We start from the raw sequence: 22,860 nt of genomic DNA on the forward strand, positions 1-22,860 counted from the left end.
GTAGCTAACTATTAAGACTTCATTAAATTCTTACATGAATGCACATGCAAATGCAGAAAACCCCAAAGGCTGCGAATGAGCACAGGATGAAGCAGTGCCTCACAGTACCTTCTTCAGAGCGCTCTAGGACCTGTGCACATCTTGCAAAGAGAGATCTCCTCAGTGTGTAGCAGTCAACTCCTCTACGTGCAACATGACATGAAATATAGTTCCTTAGCTGGCATTTTCTCAAAGAAAAAGGTAGGACTTGAACCTCTGTTTGAGATGCTGGTAAACACTAGTATAAACAATTGGAGAAAAAAAGACAGAATATTTTCTGTTCATATCTTTTATTTTGAACACACAGATGAAATATTAATAAAGGAAAAAGGAGACATTACTAGTTAGGCCTTTAAAGGCTAGGTGTCCTAAAACAGCGCCAAAAGTCCATTTTACACAGCATCTGCTGAGTTGGCAACCTCTGTGGAACCACTCCTGTGGTAACTGAAGCCTCCAAAACACTGGGATATTCCCTCTCCTCTCTTTCAAATAGAGCAGCATTCTACATAAGGAAACAGTTACTTTGCACTTTCATTTATTGCAGTTCAGCCACAATGAATAAAAAAGATCCACGTATTCAAGTAAAGATACTCCAAGAATACCAGCACGGTCCAGTTCCTTTTTTCGTTTTACCCAGCAGGTCAGGCTCATCCCAAGCGTTGTAACTGGCTGGAAGTTCGTGCTGTCAGTCAAGATCCTCTGGGCCTTGAGAGGATCCTCTGACACTTGAGTGTCAGTAAAAGCTAGAACTGATGTCTATTCTCTGAATAACATGTAATAACTTTTCAGTTCATTTATAAAAATTGGTCAAAAAGCAGAACATGTAAAAGCCTGGGAAAATCCTTTTGTTTGCCCATTTTCAAAATGTTAAATTTCAACAAAAAAATCTGGATGCTTGAAGTTCTAAAAGCTTCAATTATCAGCTGATAAAAAAAGAAATCTAGGAGATTCCATTTTTTTCTTGACTCTTCCTCTAAGTCAAAAAAAGTTAAAATAAAGATGCTCTGAGCTCTATGCTTAAATACAATGTGCTTTCCTATTACAGTTTTCTCTGTTCCTCACTGTTCCTTTGCCTTCCAGCAGCGAGTGCTCTCACACCACTCTAGTTCATGTTGGATCTTTGAACAGGATCAAAGTTATAAAAAAGATACAATTATTCAGTGTTTATATGAACATACTGTATTTGTACAGTTCAGACAGGCAACATTAAATGTGTAAGCAGTGGATTTAATGGAATATATATATTTTTTAAATCCAGTAGTTAAAGTAGCGGAAAGAGGTCTATACTTTTAAATGTATATGTTATCAATTACATACATAGCATTTTCCTGCCTTAAAAATAACTATGAATAAACCCCTGGAAAATATGGGGACTAATAGAAAAACGTGTCTTAGGATTTTATAGAAAAATATAATTAGCAATAAAAATATGGTAATTTCTTCTTGTGAAACAAGTAACAAAAAATACTCCCATACATAATTTTTCAGCATTCTAGACATGTAAAAAATACTTCTGCAGTAGTAGCCCATCTTTTAAACAAAGTCTGAGTCCCTTACTGTGCTGCCTTTTAATTAATATCAAAAAGCACTTATATCAGTAAATATTTGGTTACTACTTTGTACATGTTAGTCTGGCTTTTAGCAATGTAAGCAAATGCTAGAACATTGTTGATTGGATAGGAAGTGGTTTATGTATAAGAATTCTATATAAGAAAGTAATTTATCTAAAATATTGGCCCTGATCCTAGGCCAGGCCGTGGCCTCTCTGTATTACTCCATTGTTTCCAACCAGAATTCACCCAAACAGAGGAAGTCTGGAGGGCCCCCCTTGCAAAGATCACAGTTAGTCAGAGAAACTCTTCTCTTTCAATCTCTCTGTTTAGAGTGAAGGGTGGGGGAAACCCCAAGCTACAGGCATGTCAGGGTGCTGAACAGCCCTTCAAAGATGGAGATTAGAAAAGCCCTTGGGTACTGCCTTATTGTGTACTTCCCTTTACGCCTCCTCCTACAGCCACAGCTTTCCTGCTTGCTGAGGCATACGTTACTCCGGTCAAACAGTGTCAACACAGGTGCAACCCCAGAGGCTCAGGGGTACCTAGGATCAAGCCACTGACCGGACTGATTCCCATGGACTTTGGAGTCTGCAGAAAACAAGGCTGCAGGTAAGGATGACATCAGTGACTGGCAAAGAAGATGCTGATTTGAGCTGCTTCTCTCAAGATGGTATTTCTGTGCTCTTATGGAGCCTGAAAGGGGCAAAAATGTATTTTTGAAGGTGCATTTTTTAAAATCAAATGAGCACTTTTCCCAGTTCCTAAGTCTTCCTCTTAATAGCATTTAGCCAGTATTTCTGTTTGTGAAGCTCTGAATTTTCCCAGTTACCATGGAGGTGTGATGCTGTGGAGACCTTCTGAAGAACTTGCATAGGCAATATTTTTCTTTTTATTTATACTATTTTAAACAGCATAGGAATATCTTTGTAGAAAAATCAGTCCTGAGTTTCATCTCCGTACTTCAAGATGGACCAATGCTGTACCATTTAACAACAACTTTTTCAGGGTTCATAATAGTGTCTTTCCATTGCTCTACTGCTTCACTGTTACTGCTATCAGAACTTATCCAGATCTGCAGTAAGAAACAAAAAGAAAAATAAAACTGAGTTTTCCTGATATAACACAGAGGCCCAGCCTTTATTGGTTCCAAACAAATACCATGGTAGTGTAGAATGAGATATAACATGTAGACTGTGACCAAAGCATCATAGCAACAAATACAGTTCTGTTGGGAATAACATATTTTGGCTTTCAGCTGGGAACACAGGGAGTCTGGGTTTAAATTTAGCATCTAAATAAATAGTTTAGAGAACTCACTCCACACTAATGTTTCTCTAATTAATAAGATGTTTTAAGTCAAGCATTCCTTGCTCCATTCAAATGCATGTGCTGGGTCAAGGGCTCACCAGGACCGGTGATGGCCCTATGCATTCAAACTCCAGTTGGCCGCAAGCCATCTGGCACCCTGAGCTAGCTGTCCAGCATTTTCATAAGCATTTAAAATCGCACACTCCAACTGACAGGGCCAAACCTGCATTCCACAGAGGTTACTAACATGCCCATACCACACTCAGTCATGCAGTAAGAGTCCTTCTCAATACTCAATTAATGGATAGTGGCCACTAAATGAGGAAATGAGGTACAAGTAGGAAGTTTTTCTTCTGAACATTATCACCAGCCTCCATTGCCAAAAGAATTCTGCTTATGTAAGTAGGTATCATTATTTACGGGACTCTATTTCCTCAAGTCTTCCAAGAAGAGTCCTTTTAAAACTTCTCAGAAACCTTCAACATGAAATACATTTAGGCTACAGGGCTGAGGCATGAGTCCTCCAGAAGTGAGAGTAATGTCTTCCAGAATACCACAGACAGCTGATGTTTCATCCACAGAGATTCAATATACATCTTGCTCTTGATTAAAGACATGCCTATAAAAGCAGCCTAATCTAAGTATTGTCTGCTTAGAACAGCATCCAATTAAACATCATTCTCTGAAGAACAAAGTTAATAGATCCAGCTATATTCATCTTTTTCCAGCTACTCAGCCAATTGCTTAAAGTACATTTTTCCCTGAGCCATATTTTATGTCTTCATGTGTTATGTGGCAATGTCTGCCTGCATGAGCTGAAACAACCTTTTCCAAATAACCTCTGAGGAGCAGAAGCAGCTCATTTCCTCCTCCTAAAAATAAGATCCATGATTAAACAAAACTTGTCAGATTGAGATGATCTCATATATTGCTAGGTGACTGCGAAATCATACCCAGTTATTTTTGCCCCAAGGTAGCACAACTAAACAGAACATTTTTTTTTTCCTTTTCTTATTCCAAATCCAACTACACCAACAGGAATCACAGAAAGGTGGAATACATGTGACATGAGGCTCCATTGAATGTCACGTAACTCTTGCTGGTACATCATTTCTATAGCACATCAGCATCTTCTACAACTGCATGTTATCAGCAGGCACAAGAAACATCATCAGAATGGGACAGTACCATTTTCTGTTCTTAAGGATAGCGCAGTCCTTCATCTCACAAGGGACATTACAGTTGGGGTCTCAAGAATCAGTTCCACGTTATTAATTTATGCATTTATTAAAATCCTGCTACTAATTCTAGGTGGATCAGGGAAAACACTAAGCATTAAGAACAGCTATGGCTCACTATACCATAAAGAAAAAGAGAGAAAGAAGGGACAGGATGATGGGAAATTAGAATAACCAGGGGACAAGGACAGAGAGAATAAAAAGAAACCAGACTACCAAGTTTTATGCTGGTTAAATAAATATGACCACACGAATGCTTTCAAAGAGACACTACAGAAGTTCCAGATGTAAAAAAAAAAAATATAAAAAAAAGACCACTCAACTAAAAAATAATTTTGTGTTTGTTCACCTATGTTATCACTTGACCATACATATTTAGAATATAGTGCTGATTTCAGCATTGCTTTGCCCAGGAAGGCAGTCTGATATTGTAGCTGTTGGTATTTCCTTTTACACAAACCTCTTTGTAAGTGTATCAGTATGGTAAGCGAACACACCCTCTTTCTGTACAGTACATTGTAGGTTATGGAGCTCCTGTGAATGCTGTTTGTTTCCTTTAGAAAGGCTAGAGGCAAGCACGAGATCATATTTCTGTCTGTAGGAAGGAATTTTTCATATAGTAATACTCCACACAAAAATGACTTAAGGACTTATTTTTAAAAGCAAAATCAAATGTCAACTCCCATTCTGATGTTAGCGCACGTTTAGGAGCCCAGTACTATTCTTTCTTGGGTTACACCGAGAAGGGTTTATTAGAATTTGCTATATGCCACCTTATTTTAAGTATTTTTAGAAGTCATACCAAGAAACCTGTGGAACTGGATTTCACATAAATGATATCATGCTAGTTAGCAGAAACCAACCTGTCCTAGGAAGTGTTTTCTTCTCACTGAGCTTCTGCTGTAGAGCTTGATGAGAAAGCTAATTCCTTGTTCAGCTTGGCTAACTGGAAAAATCATCATTTCTCCCCACTTCACTTGGCCATTAGTGGACTTCAGAAGGCGAGTCTTCTTCTTATAGATCAGCCCTTCTGTACTAAACATTCCAACTTTCACAAAGAAATCTAGCGCAAAAGGGAGGGAAAAAGGCATAGCACACAAAGGGTTACTCACAAAACCACCCAATAAGGAACTGACAAGATTCACATGTATGGTTCAAATTGCAACAATTTCGCAAAAGTCTGGCCAAAAGAACTGTACAACAGCTTTCCTGACTAGTCACACAAACAGAGTATGTTCAATAATATTGAATTGATTGACACAGTATCCAAACAGCAAGTGCAAGCTCATGCTCTTGTCTGTCAGAATTAATATTGGGATAAAAATCTTCCAAAATACATAAACACGTAGCTTCAAACCAAACAAAAAGTAATCAAGTAAGACATCTGTGGAAACAAGCCTTGGCAATGGAAATCTACTGCACAACATGTTATTCTGAGGTTTGTAAGGAATTTTATGAATTGCCAACCCATTTGAGCAGCAATTTACCTGTTACAAATGGTTTTAGACAGGAGGCATGAGACAGCTGATATAACTTACTTGAAGACAGTGGCGTAGATGAAACTGGAAGGTTTTGTGCTTCGAGAATCTGTAACTGAATCCTCCTGTTTATTGCTTGAAAACAAGTTCCGACTTGAAGTTCTGCGCGGCACGCCTACAAGCAGAAGGATGTTGCCATAACATCTGGATTAAGTTGCATATAAACTCAGGAAACACAGGAATTCTATCATATGTTGGGCTCCCACATTTCTATCTGGGATTTACTGGACAGAAATATAAGCATATGTTGTGTACACAACCTGCAGATGCACAGTAAGTGCATCTTGCACTTGTTATAGCTGCAGTACATGTGCTCCACTGATGGACACATATGGCCCTCGTGGGCTGCAGCCAGAGATACTGGACAAACACACAAATCCTCAGTTTTGACCTGGGAAAGATTCCTCAATGGTAAGAGCAGACACATACAGGGAAAACTGGTCATGCAGTTGTAGCTCTACTAAACCTGGGTGTGGAAGTGAGAGACCAGGTATGCTCTACAAACACAAAAACATTCGGAGTTCTCCTCCCACACTTTAGAATTTTGCAATATGGAGATACAAGCAATGCTTTTCATGGGCCCTGTTACTTAATGTCATCAATGTTTGGGGTTACTGCATACCATGGAGTTTCCTGTGTTACGGAAGTACTTGTGTTTTACATGCCTACACACATACACATAGCCCCCCCCCCCCCAAAATGCAATGAGATCTCCAGTACGAATTTTTTTTACATTTTGCTAGTGACAAAGTTGCATTGATGCATCCTCATCACTCTCCTGTCAGACGCTAACGTACTCTGAACACTGTAAGAACAGCAAGAGAAGATTAGTGGAGACTCAGCTTTCCTGACAGCCTCCACTTAAAAGGACTTTGCTAGTCTTGGTTAGCTTCAAGTTTTAATGCACTTCAGTGAAGGAAAATGCACAGCAACAGGTTAGATAAAGAGAAGTCAGACTCCAGTTCATCAAAGACACCCAAATTCTCTTCGCAGCTCAGCCACAAAATTTCTGTGTAATCCTGAGAGGAAGCTGAGCTTTGGCTCCCTAATGGCAAGTAGGGTAGTTTGCTGCCTCACAGGGTAGTACAGGGATGAATTCCAGCAGTGTATGGAGGGCTTTTGGATATAATGGTGAGGAAAGCCAACACAGAGAGAGAGAGAAACTAAGAGTTGACTCAGGAATTTACATTGAGATGAAGCAGTTTCTGAAACAGCTTCCTCTTTCATGTAGTCGTATTGCTTTTGAAGCAATATGGTTATTCTTGTTAGAACTAAAAAACATCAAGTGTAACTTATGTTAGAAATCAAGAGTATCAATCATATTACTCAGACACACTTAGATAAAATCTGCTTTTGAATTGCTAATTCAAGTCTAATTTGTTGAAAATACAACTGTCTAGACACACACTGTAAAAGAAACAAACAACGTGAGGGTAGGGGGAAAGGAAATCGCACTGTGAAAACCACCTGCTTCTTATTATGCCAATGGAAATCAACTGTCTGAATTATTACTTCACAGCATGCAATATGAACATTAAATATATAGCAATCTCTCAATTTCAAGCCACTGAAGATCTTAGCACTTTTTTTCCATAACAAATGCAGATTCCATTTGCTCTGAGATCTTGCTGTGATTCCTAAGGATCTTCTGATCTTTTTTGGCCAGAAAAGGCAATCACCTGGCGTCCTTTGCTGAATGTTTCCCCAGAATGCCCCTCCCCCAAGCTGCGGGCCATGGTGTGGAAGAGCTTCCTCTAGCTCTTTACCCAGAAACAGCTGCAGTTTATGACCAGAACAGCTATGTGCAGAGTTTGAAAATATGCTTTTTTTCCCCATCAAAAAGCCTCTCCCCTGAAAGTAGGGGGGGTGGTAGGGTGGGGGAAGAAAAATAAAAACGCTGTTTGTTGTTAAAATTGAATTAGAACTGAATTATTTTACTTTCATTCCAGCAAGTCTTTCTAGGTGATATAACAACATATTTTTGCGGTATTGGCACTTACAGGTGCTTTGGAAGGAGGAGATATATCCAGCCAATGATTTGACTCCTCTGAGCTGAGGTCCCGCAGTGCCAAGGAGCAATCTCCAATTGTTTTTTTCCTGGGAGTCTGTGTCTGGATTTTAAATACCAATCTGACAGCCTGCAGGCTTTGCAGTTTAATAGCAAATACAAAAGTTTCCATAAATTCAATGTCCTAGAAAGAAAAACAGAAGTGTAACATCGACATCGTAGGAGTGGCGCACCAAGCCCGAAACCTAGAAACCAAGGCTTCCTGGTCCACAGCTCCCAGCTATCATTTTAGGTTGTCATGGAAAAGTGTGCTTTTACAGTGGTAAGCCCCCACAGACTCACCATCTCATTGTCACCCCCTGGCAGGAACAAACATCTGGATTATTTTTCACTACCATAAAAAGTTGAGGCCATCTCTTCTGGAGCTTTACAACAACATACACACATTGTCATACCAAATTCTCCCGTGGCCTTTTGCTTCAGTCTCTCCTGCTACTTCTATCTTCTTTCACCATTGACTCACATTATGGGAGGTTTATGTTGCTTCACCTTCCAACCCCTTAATATTCCTTTACTCCCTTGTCCTGGTTTCAGCTGGGTTAGAGTGAAATTTCTTCGTAGTAGCTAGTACGGGCTATGTTTTGGATTTGTGCGGGAAACAGCGGTGATAATGTGGAGATGTTTTAGTTGTTAAGTAGCGCTTACACTGGTCAAGGACTTTTTTTTTCAGCTCCCCGTGCTCTGCCAGGGGCACAAGAAGCTGGGAGGGGACACAGCCAGGACAGCTGACCCCAACTGACCTATGGGATATACCATATGACATCATGCTCAGTATATAAAGCTGGGGGAAGAAGAAGGAAGGGGGGGATGTTTGGAGTGATGGCGTTTGTCTTCCCAAGTAACCGTTACGAGTGGTGGAGCCCTGCTTTCCTGGAGATGGCTGAACACCTGCCTGCCCATGGGAAGGAGTGAATGAATTCCTTGTTTTGCTTTGCTTCCATGTGCAGCTTTTGCTTTACCTATTAAACTGTCTTTATCTCAAACCATGAGTTGCCTCACTTTTACTCTTCCGGTTCTCTCCCCCGTCCCACCAGGGAGGAGTGAGCGAGCGGCTGCATGGGGCTTGGTTGCTGACTGGAGCTAAACCACAACATCCCTCTATCAGGAGTCTCATCCCATGTGACCAATTCTTACTACTTTCTGTAGACGGGACATGAGAAATTTGTCTCGTGCCCTAGTGAGAGGCAGTACATCATCTACCTTCCCTAGGGAGAATGCACGCCTACAGGTATGCCCAAGTCTTCCTCCAGTCCCCCACCATTGAGTGGCCAAGGTCAGCAACTCATGGTTCAGTCCCCTATGAGCGTATTTGTCCTGCAGACCTGGGAGAGAAGGAGGGCAACAATACAATGCAAGAGAGGATATAGGGGGAGGAGGTCGAACAAGGCTTTTAACAGGATCTTGAGAAGTTGTGGAGGGAGTAACCCAAACCAAGGCAACTACCCCAGCAAATATGGCATAGGAGTGGATGTGTGGTCCATTTAAAAAAAAAAAATAATAAATTTACATTTCACTTTTATCTTTTGGGGGAAAAAGGTTTCTTAGTGTTTTCCTTGCCTCTACTTACATTGCACCCTTCCTTGGCAGAAGATTTGAAATGCACTGGTTTGGGCAGTGTGAGAATTCCCTTGACACAAATACGAGGATTTTCCCCACAGATAGAAGGCCAGCTCAGGTCTTTGCACTGCAACATTGAAAACAGTCAGTTTAGATAATGTAAGACTCTGGCCTTCAGACAACTTAAGTGTCTTCTACACTGTTCTAGAATTATGTATAACTCCTGTAATATTGAACATAAATCAGAGCCAGTGTAACGACTGTGTAACTTCAGATCGTTTAAAAATTGATTTTCACAACCAGAGGGTAAAAAGTTATTCGGTAGATTTTAATGATTTCACTATGTGGCAATTTGACAACAGATAAATCATGAAATCCCTTACGTAGTATTTATCACTTGATGTATTTATGAGGTTTCTGACTACTCAAAGTTCCATTGCCTAAAAATTATTCACAGTTCCTGGAAGTGTATAAAACAGCCAGCATAACAGTATCACATTAGCTAACAAAAAAAGCCACAAGAAGCTACATATCCTCAAAGTGCTATTATGGTTCTGCCCTGAAGGAACTGTTAGATTTAACATCAGTTAAATGCTGCCTCCAAATTTCCACAGAAAAATTTTGACAGCAGGACCAGCCTATGGCCAGCTCAGCTTTCTTATCTATGCAGAAGAGTTCCTCACTCCACGGTCAGAACATAGGTACAGTAACATAGAGAGTTATAGACTACTTTTTACTATTGACTGCAGCAGAACAGCGACTGCAACAGGGCAGGGGGGGGCGAAGGAAGATACTTTGAACGAAGCCCAGTATTACATTTGACATAACTTTGTTTATATTAATACTTAGAAGTAATTTTCCTTTTCTTCTAAAAGTATTCCTTAAAGTAACAGAGCACCAAATTTAATGAGACTTAACACGAAGTATAGTAAAATAGCCATCTGAGTAAATAATAATCAAAGTCATTTATATTTCCTTACGTGTAAAATTGTGATCCAAATCTGTTCTACAGAAGAAACATAACACAGCTTCACATTCAGTCTTCCAAAGTCTCGTTCATCACCTGATAATGTAATAGTATCTATGGAAGAAAGTCAATTAGTGTTTTTAGAAGTAATGCAGCAACTTAGAAGTTCATTCCAAGAATAAGGGAACTCATTAGTAGGTGCACTGCCTATCTTTGAAAACTTCTTTCAAAACAAGTTTGAGGTATCTTAACATCTACATTTTAAGGACAAAATATCCATGAAGTCCTGAGCCTCACTTTCTGCATAGCTAAAGCTTTCATGTTTACCTCAGTTATCTCTACTGAATTTAATTACTTGTGTTGTACTCAAACAACTTTTAGAAAGAAAAATGCATGTGCCTCAGACACCCAGAAGACATTCATAAATTATCACTTCCCTTAGATTAATCACTTTCACTGTTCAGTTTATGAATTGCCCTGATTTTTATCTTTCTCAGATTTCAACTCCAGCCTAGTGAACATTTTACTATTATACTTTTCTCCAAGCCAAAGAGCCATTTAATATCCAGTGTTTCTCTGTCATGAGTGAAACTAGGTCATTGCCCCCAGCTCTTTGGGGGTGACATTCTGACCTCCAGCAGGGTGGTTTCCATGGGAACTTGATTAATTTTTGAGGGCTTATTTTGCAGTATCTCCACTTCTTCAGCATTCTTTCATAAATAAGGATACTAGGTTTGCCTGTAATATTCTTGCCTAATTCTCAGTGTAATACCGGTATAGAATTTCCAGGCACTTCCCACAGAAAAACCCTGATACATGAAAAAGGACTAGAGCTGTGACCAAGGTGCTGCATTCTATCCTAACAGAACATCTGTAATTTCTTAGTTTACTGGGGTAGTAAATCCAGGGATGAATTTTTCAAAAGCATGAGAACTCCTCAAAGGCTCATTTGCTCAATCTCCTGACAACAGGAAGGTGCAAGTCCAAAACTCTTCATTTCAAATTGCAAAATAATCTCCAAACTAACTTGCCAAGCAGATTCATCTCAAAAAAAAAAAAATCATCAACAACGGAGACAGCTTAATGTTTCAAGTGCAAAGGGAAATATTTCATTATAAGGTGAACAAACAAAACATTACCCAGACTCCTGTTACTGCCTTGTGAATCCTTCCTGGAAGAGATACTGCTAGGTACACTGGAGAAGGAATCATATCTCTGGGGGCAAAAAGAAAAAAGTCACTTCATTTAGAGCAACATATGCAAAAAGCCAGAGAGATTCTGCCATCAGACAAGACATGATGAAAACAAAACAATATGCAATTTCAAATAACCATCTCATTCCCTACTAATCTCTTGATCCAGCAGCATGGAATTACTACTTTCGATGCAAAGAGCTAGTAACAGGACACATATGGCCAGCATAGATTTTTTTGCTTGCTGATATACATGCAACTTCATCTCTATGTAAAAGATAATTATTTGGGGGGGAAAAAAAAGCGGTATTTTTTGCATCAATTGAAACTTCTAGTGTTCCACTTTTCAACTGATGGGAGACAGACATCACAAGACAACAAACCACAACCTCTTGCCTGCATTGTCCTAACAGCCTGCTCAAGTTTCTCAACAGCCCTGTTGGGCCAGAACAGCGGTAGTCAGGGAAGACATCAGGCAAGAGCCTCTTGAAGTTGGTTAGGATGTTGAACTTTTCCCTCTAGTCCTTCCAGGGCATAGTACAATGCTCTTCAGTGTTTACTTTGAAAACACAATGCAACAGGAACAGATAGACCAAGCTGAGTTTTCAGTAATACCTAAGTTACACGAGGAACTCACCTTCATGAATCGATGAGGTGGGCTTCTGAGATCGAACATTGAACGACTTACATCAAATGACATAGGCAAAGCACTAGGTCTTAAATCACTAACTAAAAACACAAAGAGAATAATACAAATCATGTAAGCATCATTGCTAAAAAAAGAAATTAAGAAGATTTTTAAAATTTAAGTAGACCTATGGTAGAGTTGAAACCTAGCTAAATAACATCTAAGGATGGATGTCAGCACCTTTCCCCACCTCCCTTTCCCAAAACACTCTCCTGAAACAACAAAATTGAGAGAACAAGCCATTAAAATATCTTAATCAATTCCACCTTTGAAACAGTTCAAACTTACTGGGTCACATTGGTAGTACTGGTAGAATGGGGAGCCTGCCTCAAAGTTATTTCCTCAAGATAAATTTTTCTTTTTTGTTAGTAGATGCTTTAGGAGAAGAGAAAAGCCTTGTCTTTAAATCTAGACAGCTGGAACTGGGGCTTAGCCTGGTCTCCTTTTTTAAATTCTTCCACAGTAAAGATCCCAGTGGCAAAAACATGCTCCCTGCTACACTTGGCCTCATCTCCCTGGCTTTACTGATCACAGTGTCAAAGCACCATACTCTGCACCCTTGCTAGATCTCAGACAAAGCAAGTCTTAACTCTAAGATGGCACCGACTTGTTATAGTACAAAAGCAAGATCTTTATTTTATAGAAGGGTAGTTTCCTCAGCAGTTGGTGGTGGTTAGAGTATATCCTATCAGTTTTCTTTTGACCTTGAAGCAACACAGAGCTAAAACACATTGTCTATGCATATTGTGCAGCAACAGTAGAAAATGAGAGATGAACTAATGCCACTGTTTCAGGAATCTTTGCTGACTCCAGTAACATTCAAGAGGTTTTTAAAGCCTCACAACTTCAAAACTGACCCGTACTGAAATGAATGAAAGCAGTATGGTTTAATTTCTAGGACTACCTGATGCAACGAATTGCTTTTTGTTGCAATGCTGTGTTACAGTATTTCAGAAGACTTCCATTACAATTCACTGATCATACCTTAATAGAATTACATCACTCGTTACTGAAAATTTATTTCCCTTTTATTGCTATCAGAAAAAATAACCAATTATGCTTCTTGTGAGATGTGACAATAAAGAATAATTCTTTTTCTTCTTTGGGAAAAGAAAGAGAACAGAAAACGAAGAAAGTTTTGACAACCTATGGAAGGGAAAGCAAAATAACAACATCATTTAGATAAAATTTAATGAACATTTGTACATCTGGCATGAGTTCCAAATTCTCTCTTGTGCACAACACAAAAGGGCTGAGTTGATCACTGAGCCTGGTGCAGAAGTTAGCATTACAATATCATATGAGGCCTAGAAACCTTGTTTGATATAATGGGAGCAAATAGGAGAGATCAACCCATTACTTGATTTGAAGTTGATTATGGTTATGGAAATTAACTGCATAATCAGTATTTATGACTTTCACAAACTACTGGGAAACACCCACTCGAGCCTACAGGTTACAAATCACCAAGACACTGTAAAGACAGTATGATCTGCTGTTTCTAGTAAAGCTGGTTAAAGTTTTCAAAGAACATAGCGGAGGGAAGAGATGGTGCCTTTGTCAAAAAAATTAAATTTTTAATAGAAAAAAATTTCAATTTACACTGAGAAAGCTGTCTGTAAACTATAAAAAGGCAAAAAAAATTTAACCATATGTCTTTACCAGTAATAACTAGAATTTTGGAAAATTATGAATACATTTATTTTTCTGGGTTTTTTGTTTGTTTTTTTTAAAGATAAAGAGGAGGGACTTCACATGAAAATTCAAGAATTTCACTTCATACCTTCTAAACAAACACATTCTGTAGTTCTAAGCTCACACACGTGAAAAGTATCATAGCACTTGCTGCAACAAAATAGGCTTAGCGTTTTGCTTAAACAGTCTATAGATGCACATGAAGAGACTCTTCTAAGTTTTGAAACAGCTGTCAAAACACTCTGGAGGACACAGACATTTTAGAACTGTACTCTAGACACACTTAGCTGACCTTTCTTGTGTTTAAGCTTACTAAAACAAAACTAGTGAAGTGTTTACTTAGCTTGAAGAAAAATGGAAAAAGAGATGATGAACTGAAGGGAAGATGTTCAAGACAGTTCTATAAAATCCATTTGGCTCCCACCACAGGTGGCTACAAAGCCTTGCAAAACAATATGCATTAAAGGCTGCTAAAATTCTCTGTGTGTTTTATTCTCTTAAAAAAAAATATATATATATATATGGAGTAGTCTTTTCACGTAGGCTCTGTGGTGATTCAGAATTATTTTTAAAACAGGACACAGACTGAGACATTTCCCAAGTTGTAAAATAAGCATGCTATACTATTCTAAATAAAACATCTCTAAAAATGCATGCTTTTGCCAGGTTCTGATTTGATAGAGGTGTGTACTTTTCTTCGAGTATGAGTTTTCTGAATGCGTTTGCCTTAGCAATCACTTACAGCAAGCAACACTCAGTCATCTACTTTAAAAGGCATTCATTATAGGATACATATACGAATGAACAGCACAGAGGAAAATTTTTACCTAGGTAGCCAAACACCTTCTATCTAAACTTTAACTATCTCACAGCCCTCCCCTACTCTTAAACACACTTACACAATGAGAACTGGGGACTTGTCTGCACCTTCAAAAGCAAAATACAAAAAAGCTGGCATATAGCATCACTTCCCGCTTTGCACCTGTTCTTATCATCTGCTCACGAATAGTTTTTTTGGTGCTTGTTCTTCTCTTGATATATATACTCCATTCAACATACTGCCCAACTTCCTTTTTCCATCTCCCTCAAACACTCCTATTACTGGTAGCTGGAATCTCCAGTACTGCATCCTGTTTGGATCAGAGGCAGCTACACTCACTTGCTTTGCCAATTTGTCTGCCTTCATGTGAAACATGCAAGCCTTGTAAGCCCGCAAAAGACAGAAAGTAACAGCGCACTGGAAATCAAGCAGATCTGGCTCCACAGATTGATTCACCAACCAAGAAGCGTCCATAGCATACAGACCAATTTGAGAACTGCTACAAACACACACATCTTCTGTAGACTAGGGGCTTTTTCCTCTTACCTATAAACCTTGGGAAAGGGAGGAAGGCAGAAAAGTAAGGGTACAGTCCTTCTCACCTGATCCATATAATTTCCTATTATCTGATTTTGCTTGGAAGCGCCTCATCAAATCTGGCGAAATCTGATGCTCCAAATAGAATGGGTTGTACACGTCATAGCGGGGCCATTGGTACACACCGTGCAGTTCTGCTTTCCGGTCACCAAATGAGGCTCTGGCAGATTCTGCGGAGCACAAAGTAAACATCAAATGCAAGAGTTCCAGACATAACACATGCTGCCTGGCTTCATAAGACAGGCAGAGTGCCTTCAGGGCAAAAGACAAAAATATTTCAATATTATCTACTTCAGGAAAAGGAAAAAAAAGAGAAAAAAGTAAAAAAGAAAACATACAGACACATTATGTCATATTTCCAGTGTGCTAGCAAACATTACAATTAAATTGGCTATGAAAAGCTATGCATACTCTGTCTTGGAGTTCCTCAATAAATGCCTAACTAGTTAAAATACAGAAGGCTCCAAAGACAGACACCAAGACAGAAATTAACAGGAAAAGTAGGGCCATGTGTACAGAAAACCTGACTTACTTGGCTACCTGCCCCCAGGACATTCCCACTCAGCTAATGGACCCCCAGAGCTTCAGGAGGGTCTTTTATGGAAAGATAAAGCAACTTGTGATGCAGTCTCCTTATCATCCAATTTCCATAGGAAGTCTGTCAGTGGTAAAATCACTGGTCCAAAATTACTTGAATTGTTGGCTGAGGTACAAGTAGACAGATCTGAGAATGCTTGAGTCCCAGCCCTTTACTCAGCCCATTACAGCACAGCTGTCATATTTTTCTTTCCTTTATTTATATTCATTTCAGAAGAAACATGCATGTCTTGGTCAGCAGAACAGTAAGGAATAATGAAGCACTGCAGCAGTTTGTCTGTCTGGAGTGAAGATAAGCCATATATAACAGCAGAGTAGAGAATAGGGATGGGATGACCTGGACTCTGCCAAGATCTGAGATTTGCTTCCTTCACTTCACCTCCCTAGACTTCGCTCTATCTGTTAAAAAGTTCTTTACCGCATTATAAAGTGCCTTCAATTATGCAAAAGTGTTGCACCGTAAGAGGCAAACTATTATTGCTGTAAAATCTTTTCCTCCAGGTGTTAGTAGAGTAAGTAAAAAAAACCAAACCTAAAACAGTGAGATGGAACATCAGAGGTGATAAAGCAAGAATTCAAGTATAATGGGCTTGAGCATGACGTAAATTAGGATGAACGCTAGAAGTGAGGCCATAAAGGACTGATACACAGCAGATGACAGAAAAGCCATTGTTCCAGGCCAGGAGCACACTCCTTCCTGCTAGCTTACTTCTGTGAGAGCCTGAGACACGCTGCTGTGAGTACTGAAGAGAAAGGCTGCCAGAACTTAATTGCTTTCAGAAGGGATGCCAAGACCTAACACTGAGCATGTCCTGTTTCACTAAAGGAAAATGGTCAGACACGCACAGAAAATGGAGTGGAACTGAGAGCAGACCTTGGACTTCTACAGATATTTAACAGCAGTTTAAGAAGCAAATACTCTAAATATATATTTTTAATATGCTGAAGCTTTGGCTAACGTGAAGAAGGAATAACAGCGCACCACTGTATTTAGTAAATCTCCCTAATAAGTAAACTTTGCAGTTTTAAACAAAACTTTAATGAGACTTAAAAAGCTGTACTTTAAAAAATAAGGACTTCAATTTGGAAAGAGAAATAGAAGTCTCCTACTTTACATAAGAGCCACTTTTCAAATAGTTGTTGAAGAATTTAAAATATTTGCCCAAGAGACAATTATGAAGGGTCCGGACATCCTGCCAGAAGGTCTACCAGCTTTATAGCGTAAGGGCCACTCTGTTCACCAGGTCCTTCAGAAATGATGATGAACAGAATTCCCAATGAAGGCAAATCACTGGTTTCCAAGTCACTGACCGATAAGATTGTGTAGAACAGCATAAACAAAGAAAACATTTATCTAAAGGTTGTTAGACACATCTTCCCTCTCCCTGAAGAACATTCGTGCCTCAGAGTCCTTGATGAACTTCTCTTTACAGTATCTTGAGGACGAGGTAGGACAAAGGAAGGCAGAGCCTGAGCCCACACGTAGTGAGAAAGAGGATTACCAGGAGCATGCCCTGCATTTCTATACCTTTTCCAAGTATGGACCTACAAGAACTAGCTGCTGAAGGAGCAGGGAAGCAGAGAGGCTGAAGAAGATCAGGCTCAGAGATGAACCGGGCCTCACATGTTCTACCTCCAACTATTAGTTTGCCTGTCCATGTCTGGTGAGGCAGACATCGCAAATAAAGCCCATGAAAAAGATGAGGCACAGAATGGCCGGTCTATACTGAAAAGCTCTGCTAGGCTGATTAGCTTGGCTCTGGTACCAGTGTTACCAGCAAGGGTGGGTGAGGGTGAGGAGAAAGTCTGGTAATAGGCATGCAGGAGGAGAAAAGGAGCAACAGCAAGGTCGTGGGGAGAAGAGAGAAGAGTGGGAGTAAAACCACACAAACGCAAAAAGGTTAGGTAGTACTCCATTAGTTATTATGCAACATGTGGTTGATTTTTTTTCAGTTATTAAGGTTTCCACCCTCAGAAAATAAATACAGTCACATGGCACTGAAAGCATATTATCTGCTTATCATGTCCTCAAGGCAAAGCAACTCTAGAGAAAACAACCATTCAGGTATGCCTCTGTGCCAAAATCTTCCCTTTCCTAATTCTAGGCATCCCCTTGCAGGACCAAGAGTGTAGCAATATCATATGTCCTATAAGTCATGTTACTGGGCCATGCCACTGTGCCCAAACTGCATGTACATCATTTTGGCAGCCTGAGCACGGGACTAACTGACAGAAGTTGAAGCACGAGATTGTTGTGAAGCAAAGAATCATAGTATCATGTGCAATCTTATACCACTGAGAACTGTGATCCCTGGCCTCCTGAAAAGCAGCAAAAACAGGAGGAAATGGGGAAAAAAATTATGCCATGTAGTAGCACATGCTATCTATTGGCAAAATTTGAAAGGGAAGTTGTGTTAGTACGTTAAAACATATCAGTACATTAAACATGAAAGCCAGACCACCCTCCTTTTTTACTTGAGTGATTTGGACACTGGGGATGTGTCAGGTCTTTCCTTGCCTCCAAGAAAGTCTTTCCTAAAGCTTCTGTTTCCTTTGAATGTCTTCCATTACTTTGAGTATGAGCACTAGTGTGCAACCCTTTCAGTTTTATTCATGCAACATCACAGAGATTCATAGTGGAATGACACCCTTCACAAAACCTCTCTGGATGTCCGGAGAGAAAAGAAACAAACCCAGACTTCTAGAAAAGTTCTGCAAACATACATTTTCAGTAGGAATTCTTGACAACTTTCAAGGAGTAGCAGAAGCTAAACAACTATTTCAGCAAGGCTGTTTGTTTTACCTTGAATGCCTGTAGCACTTGAGAGACTAGGAAGGTTCTTTGGTTGTACGTAAGCCAATTTGAATGGAGGGACCACAAATGGTACCTCCTGATCATCCAGGGGCAGTTTAGAAAGCAGAAAATCCTCTGAACAGCCAACTTGACGCTTCACTGACACAGAAGACAATGGAGGCGTCTCTACAATAGTTGGCTTGCTTGCAGCTACTGCTTCAGATTCCTGCACCATGGAAACTGCTAAAAATAAAGAGCAAGAAAAACAGACAGTCCACATGTGCATTAAGTTTTCAACAATACTATCAGCAGATCTCTTATTTAATAGGATCCATGCTTGATACACTCCTTAACAGCTGCTAGTATCCAGTTTTACTTTTTTCAGTTTTACTTCAGGACTAGTACCTGGAAAAACATATTCATCCTCATGACATCTGTACATTATAGCTACCTTGCTCTTAGGTGAATATTTACAAGAGGCACACTTGTATCACAGAAGAGTTCTTCAAACAACTAAGACACCAAAGAAAAACCTAACAGCAAATCCACGCAGAGTTTAAAAAAAAAAATGTGTTCCCTCTTAGAGTTTGAAAGATACAAGACCTTTACACAACCTTGGGTAAAAAAGTTGGCTCTTATGGACAGTGTTCCAGGCTGCAAGGAGCAGGCTTCAGACATGTGTTGTCTTTCAGTTCCAGTTCCAGTTCGTAACACTAACAAGCAATCTCCAAGTGGAGGTATGGAAAGAATTTTGGATGTTGTAAAAGAATTCAAGTTTATCAGGGGTGACGCAATCATTTTACTAATGGGAAACTTCATCATTAATGAAGCCAGGACAGCAAAACGCTTAGTTGATGTCATTATGTCAGAACTTACAATCATTTTTTTCTTTTTCCATGCAGAAACACAATTTACAGCAGTTTTTTATACATTCTGTTGCCATTGTTTTCAGTGTTGCAATTTAGAGGAGACCACAATCAAAGATCCAGTGTAGCTATCAAACCTGAAAAACACAATTAAACAAACCATAGTAAATGGGAATAATTGAATTTAATGTAATATTATCAGTTATTTGATACGTGATTGCTTATTGGACACAGTCCCAGAGTCAATGAGAAAGTTACTTCAGTCATAAAAGGATCACAGCCATCATATTTCTCTCACTGAAACAGATTATTTTTTATATAAAAACACAAGGAAAGAGATAATAATTTTAACATACAGCATCCAAGTACTTTCAGTGACCCACTCAGACAGGTCTCTGTCTTTCAGAAACACTAGAATTCTCCTCATATTTATGTGTGCCACTGGGCTTTGGAGTTTACTCAGCTTTACAGCTGTTTTGATGTGGTTGTGTCAAGTCATTTGCAAGATGTGTTTTTTATTCTGTTTCCTTTGTTCATGTTTCCCCTATCCTCTTTCACTCATGTACTATTTTCACATACATCCATATGCGTTTACATTTTTCACTCAACATACTCCATACTTTACATTTGAAAACACTCTTTACAAATGATGCCAAAATTGCTGTCTTTGAGGAACTACTGCTTTCTCATAATTGTATACACATGAAACTGAAGGCCTGTTTTATTATATAATTGTCTGCTATGCATACAGAAATAGAGTGCTGACTTCCAGCAAAATAAGAGGCATGTAATCTACTGAAGAATGAGAACAAGTCTATAACAGCTGGTTAACATTAAAAGAACTTTATGACAATACTAACTGGCCTCATTCAAATGTCTTTATTCATATCCTTATGTTCTCTTTACAGAGCGACACAGACATCTGCGTTGCCTCCTGTCCAAAACTTGAGCTGTCTAAGTCTAGTCCTTTTACATGTACCTAAAGTACACAAGGTTCTTTGTAGAACATACCCAAGACATGATTCCAACTCTGCGGAGGTTAGAAGACACCAAACAGAGCATGAACATAAGCTGAAGGGATGGGGAAGACAACAAGTAAGAGAAAGGGGGAAATAGAGAGAAGATGACAACTACACAAAAATGGACACATTTGCTCAGTTATCTCAATCACAAGAAATTGCTGAAAGCTTCCGTGCTCCAGCACGTTCCCACCTGCAGCTTGAAGAGTGCCATCATTTTCTTTGCAGTGTATTCAAAGACAGCTAGGGAACCACACAAATGCTGTGGAAATAACACTAATATCCCCAAACCTTTTCTTTCATTAAAAACCCCTCAAAATTCTGATCGATGCCAAGTGGAGATATTAATCTATGGACACTTCATCTAACTTAGAAAATGTGCTTTCTTGTCTTAATGTTATTTATTTCCATGGGTAGGGTGCAACTGAAAGTTATCATAAATGTATCCATTTGCAAATACTGAGCAAACAACACAGCATATACTTTCTGACCTGCTCTTTTGCAATCTACAGTACCTCAGCACTGCTATTTATGTTTTAACTTAGGGGTTTTGCAAAGTCACTGAGAGTGTGTGGCTTCATGAGGAAGCCTTGAATTAACTTGTTATCTTTAAAATACTAGTGTGAAATATAATGAAGGTTTATTATTACCACTGCATAACCGTTCCAGAATTATTCTTAATTATGAGCTATAACAAAGTGCTGATTAGAAGGGAATTCTTAAAACATATTCCCATTGGACCTAAACCTAAATAAACCATTATTCTACTGCAACAAGGACCTAAGGGAATATTTGGTTTAATACAATTTCTCAGAATAATTTTTGCTTGTTTTACTACAAATGACAGTAATTATTTATATTGCTCTTTGTGCTTAGTAGACCAAAATGAGCAAAATGCAAATGATCTAAATATAAAAGTCTCAGAAGTAGCCTGAATACAGGCACACATTATTCTGGAAAAAAGACCACTACTGAAGAGATTACAGCATAGTCTCTAACCAGACAGGGTAGGGGTGCAATACCCTGCTGTGAAAGGGACACCATTACTCTGCACAGAATCCATCACTTAGTACTTGCCCTGATCTCAAAATTGCCTGTAAGTACAGTGTGATATCTGCATCGAAAATCTTCAGAGGCAATGCCACCAACTCCAGACCCTGCTCTGCATCTTTACAGAAGCACAAAAAGAGGCACAGGAATTTCTTGTTAAATCCTCCACATTTCTAAGGATCAAATTTTCACCACCACTCCTCCCTCGGAGGTGCAGTCACAATAGCTATGCCTGCTAGAATTCAGAGTTTACTTTAAGGTTCCCTTGCAGCGATTTTCCTTCCCAGCTGTTATCAGTACACAGCTGGAGTTAATATGCTTTACTCTTGTTTACTGTGTTTAAACTGGGCTGAAACAGCTGCTTCGTTTGCTCTAAGCTTTTCAACAATGGTATCTAAGCCTCAGTGGCAGTTTGCACAGGCATAACAGTCTTTTATCTCGAAACGTCCAGATTGAATTTATTCACTACTGCTGGTGAAGAAACCAAAATGTTAGTAACCACCCTGCTTTCCAGCTACGTAAAATGAAAAAATTAGTTTTTCTGCATCAGAGAAAATTCAGTTCATGGTAGTAATTTCTTTCCCCAGAATTGCTTAGCTGGAACCACTAATATGAGTAAATAAGCAAATGTAAATCACCTGTCACAAGCAGTTGCCTTTCCATCACAGGGTTGAGAAAGAGAGGGCTACATAGAGGTATTAAGGATATAATAGTAATAAAGCAATTCTACATCTTTTGTACTTCTATAATTAAAAAAACTCATGTTTTTCACAATAAGACCAAGTAACCTGTGATAGTCTTTGACTATTATCTTTCTTCCCCATTTATCGATATGCAAACATTCATACATCTGAAGACAAATATAAAGCAATTCATCACTGCCTATTGTACAGAAGAGAGTACACTATTTACAGATTACTGTTTTGTAGGCAAGATAATATCAGTAGCCAATGCCAAAGTATACAGACACATAGCTTAGTGTTTCCAATTCAGTTTCATCTTTAAATAAGGTGTTTTTAAAAGAAAGTTCCAAGAGTAAGAGACTAGAACAGTGGTTACAATTTTTTTACCCTTAAAAACTTAATGATTTCAGTAACAAAATTTGTGCTTGTATTCCTAGACTTATACCACAGCCACATTACAAAAAAAAAAAGATGACAGCATTTGCTGAGGAACAGATCTTCTAGATACAGTGCTCCCTCATTCTGCTTTGAGCACTTTGCTTTGTTCACAAAATTGCAACATGGATGGTCTCAATTACTTTTAAAAGTTT

The 22,860-nt window shown here is 39.1% G+C and overlaps 1 protein-coding gene across 2 annotated transcripts in view; it reads right to left on the bottom strand.

Annotated features, from left to right (window-relative positions):
* Nucleotides 1-314: 314 nt before the first annotated feature.
* Nucleotides 315-22,860, bottom strand: part of TC2N (tandem C2 domains, nuclear) — a 34,504-nt gene continuing 11,958 nt past the window's right edge. For both annotated transcript variants that reach the window (XM_064460591.1, XM_064460589.1), the window contains exons 2-12: nt 19,529-19,655; nt 18,662-18,895; nt 15,267-15,431; nt 12,099-12,190; nt 11,408-11,483; nt 10,282-10,382; nt 9,312-9,428; nt 7,677-7,868; nt 5,677-5,791; nt 5,002-5,201; nt 315-2,664 (exon numbers count right to left, since the gene is read on the bottom strand). In XM_064460591.1, coding sequence (XP_064316661.1) covers nt 2,554-2,664; nt 5,002-5,201; nt 5,677-5,791; nt 7,677-7,868; nt 9,312-9,428; nt 10,282-10,382; nt 11,408-11,483; nt 12,099-12,190; nt 15,267-15,431; nt 18,662-18,895; nt 19,529-19,595 — 1,470 coding nt within the window. In that variant the 5' untranslated portion in view covers nt 19,596-19,655 and the 3' untranslated portion in view covers nt 315-2,553. The remainder of the gene's footprint in view (nt 2,665-5,001; nt 5,202-5,676; nt 5,792-7,676; nt 7,869-9,311; nt 9,429-10,281; nt 10,383-11,407; nt 11,484-12,098; nt 12,191-15,266; nt 15,432-18,661; nt 18,896-19,528; nt 19,656-22,860) is intronic.

This window comes from Phalacrocorax carbo, chromosome 9, assembly GCF_963921805.1.
Source record: "Phalacrocorax carbo chromosome 9, bPhaCar2.1, whole genome shotgun sequence".
Lineage (NCBI taxonomy): Eukaryota > Metazoa > Chordata > Aves > Suliformes > Phalacrocoracidae > Phalacrocorax > Phalacrocorax carbo.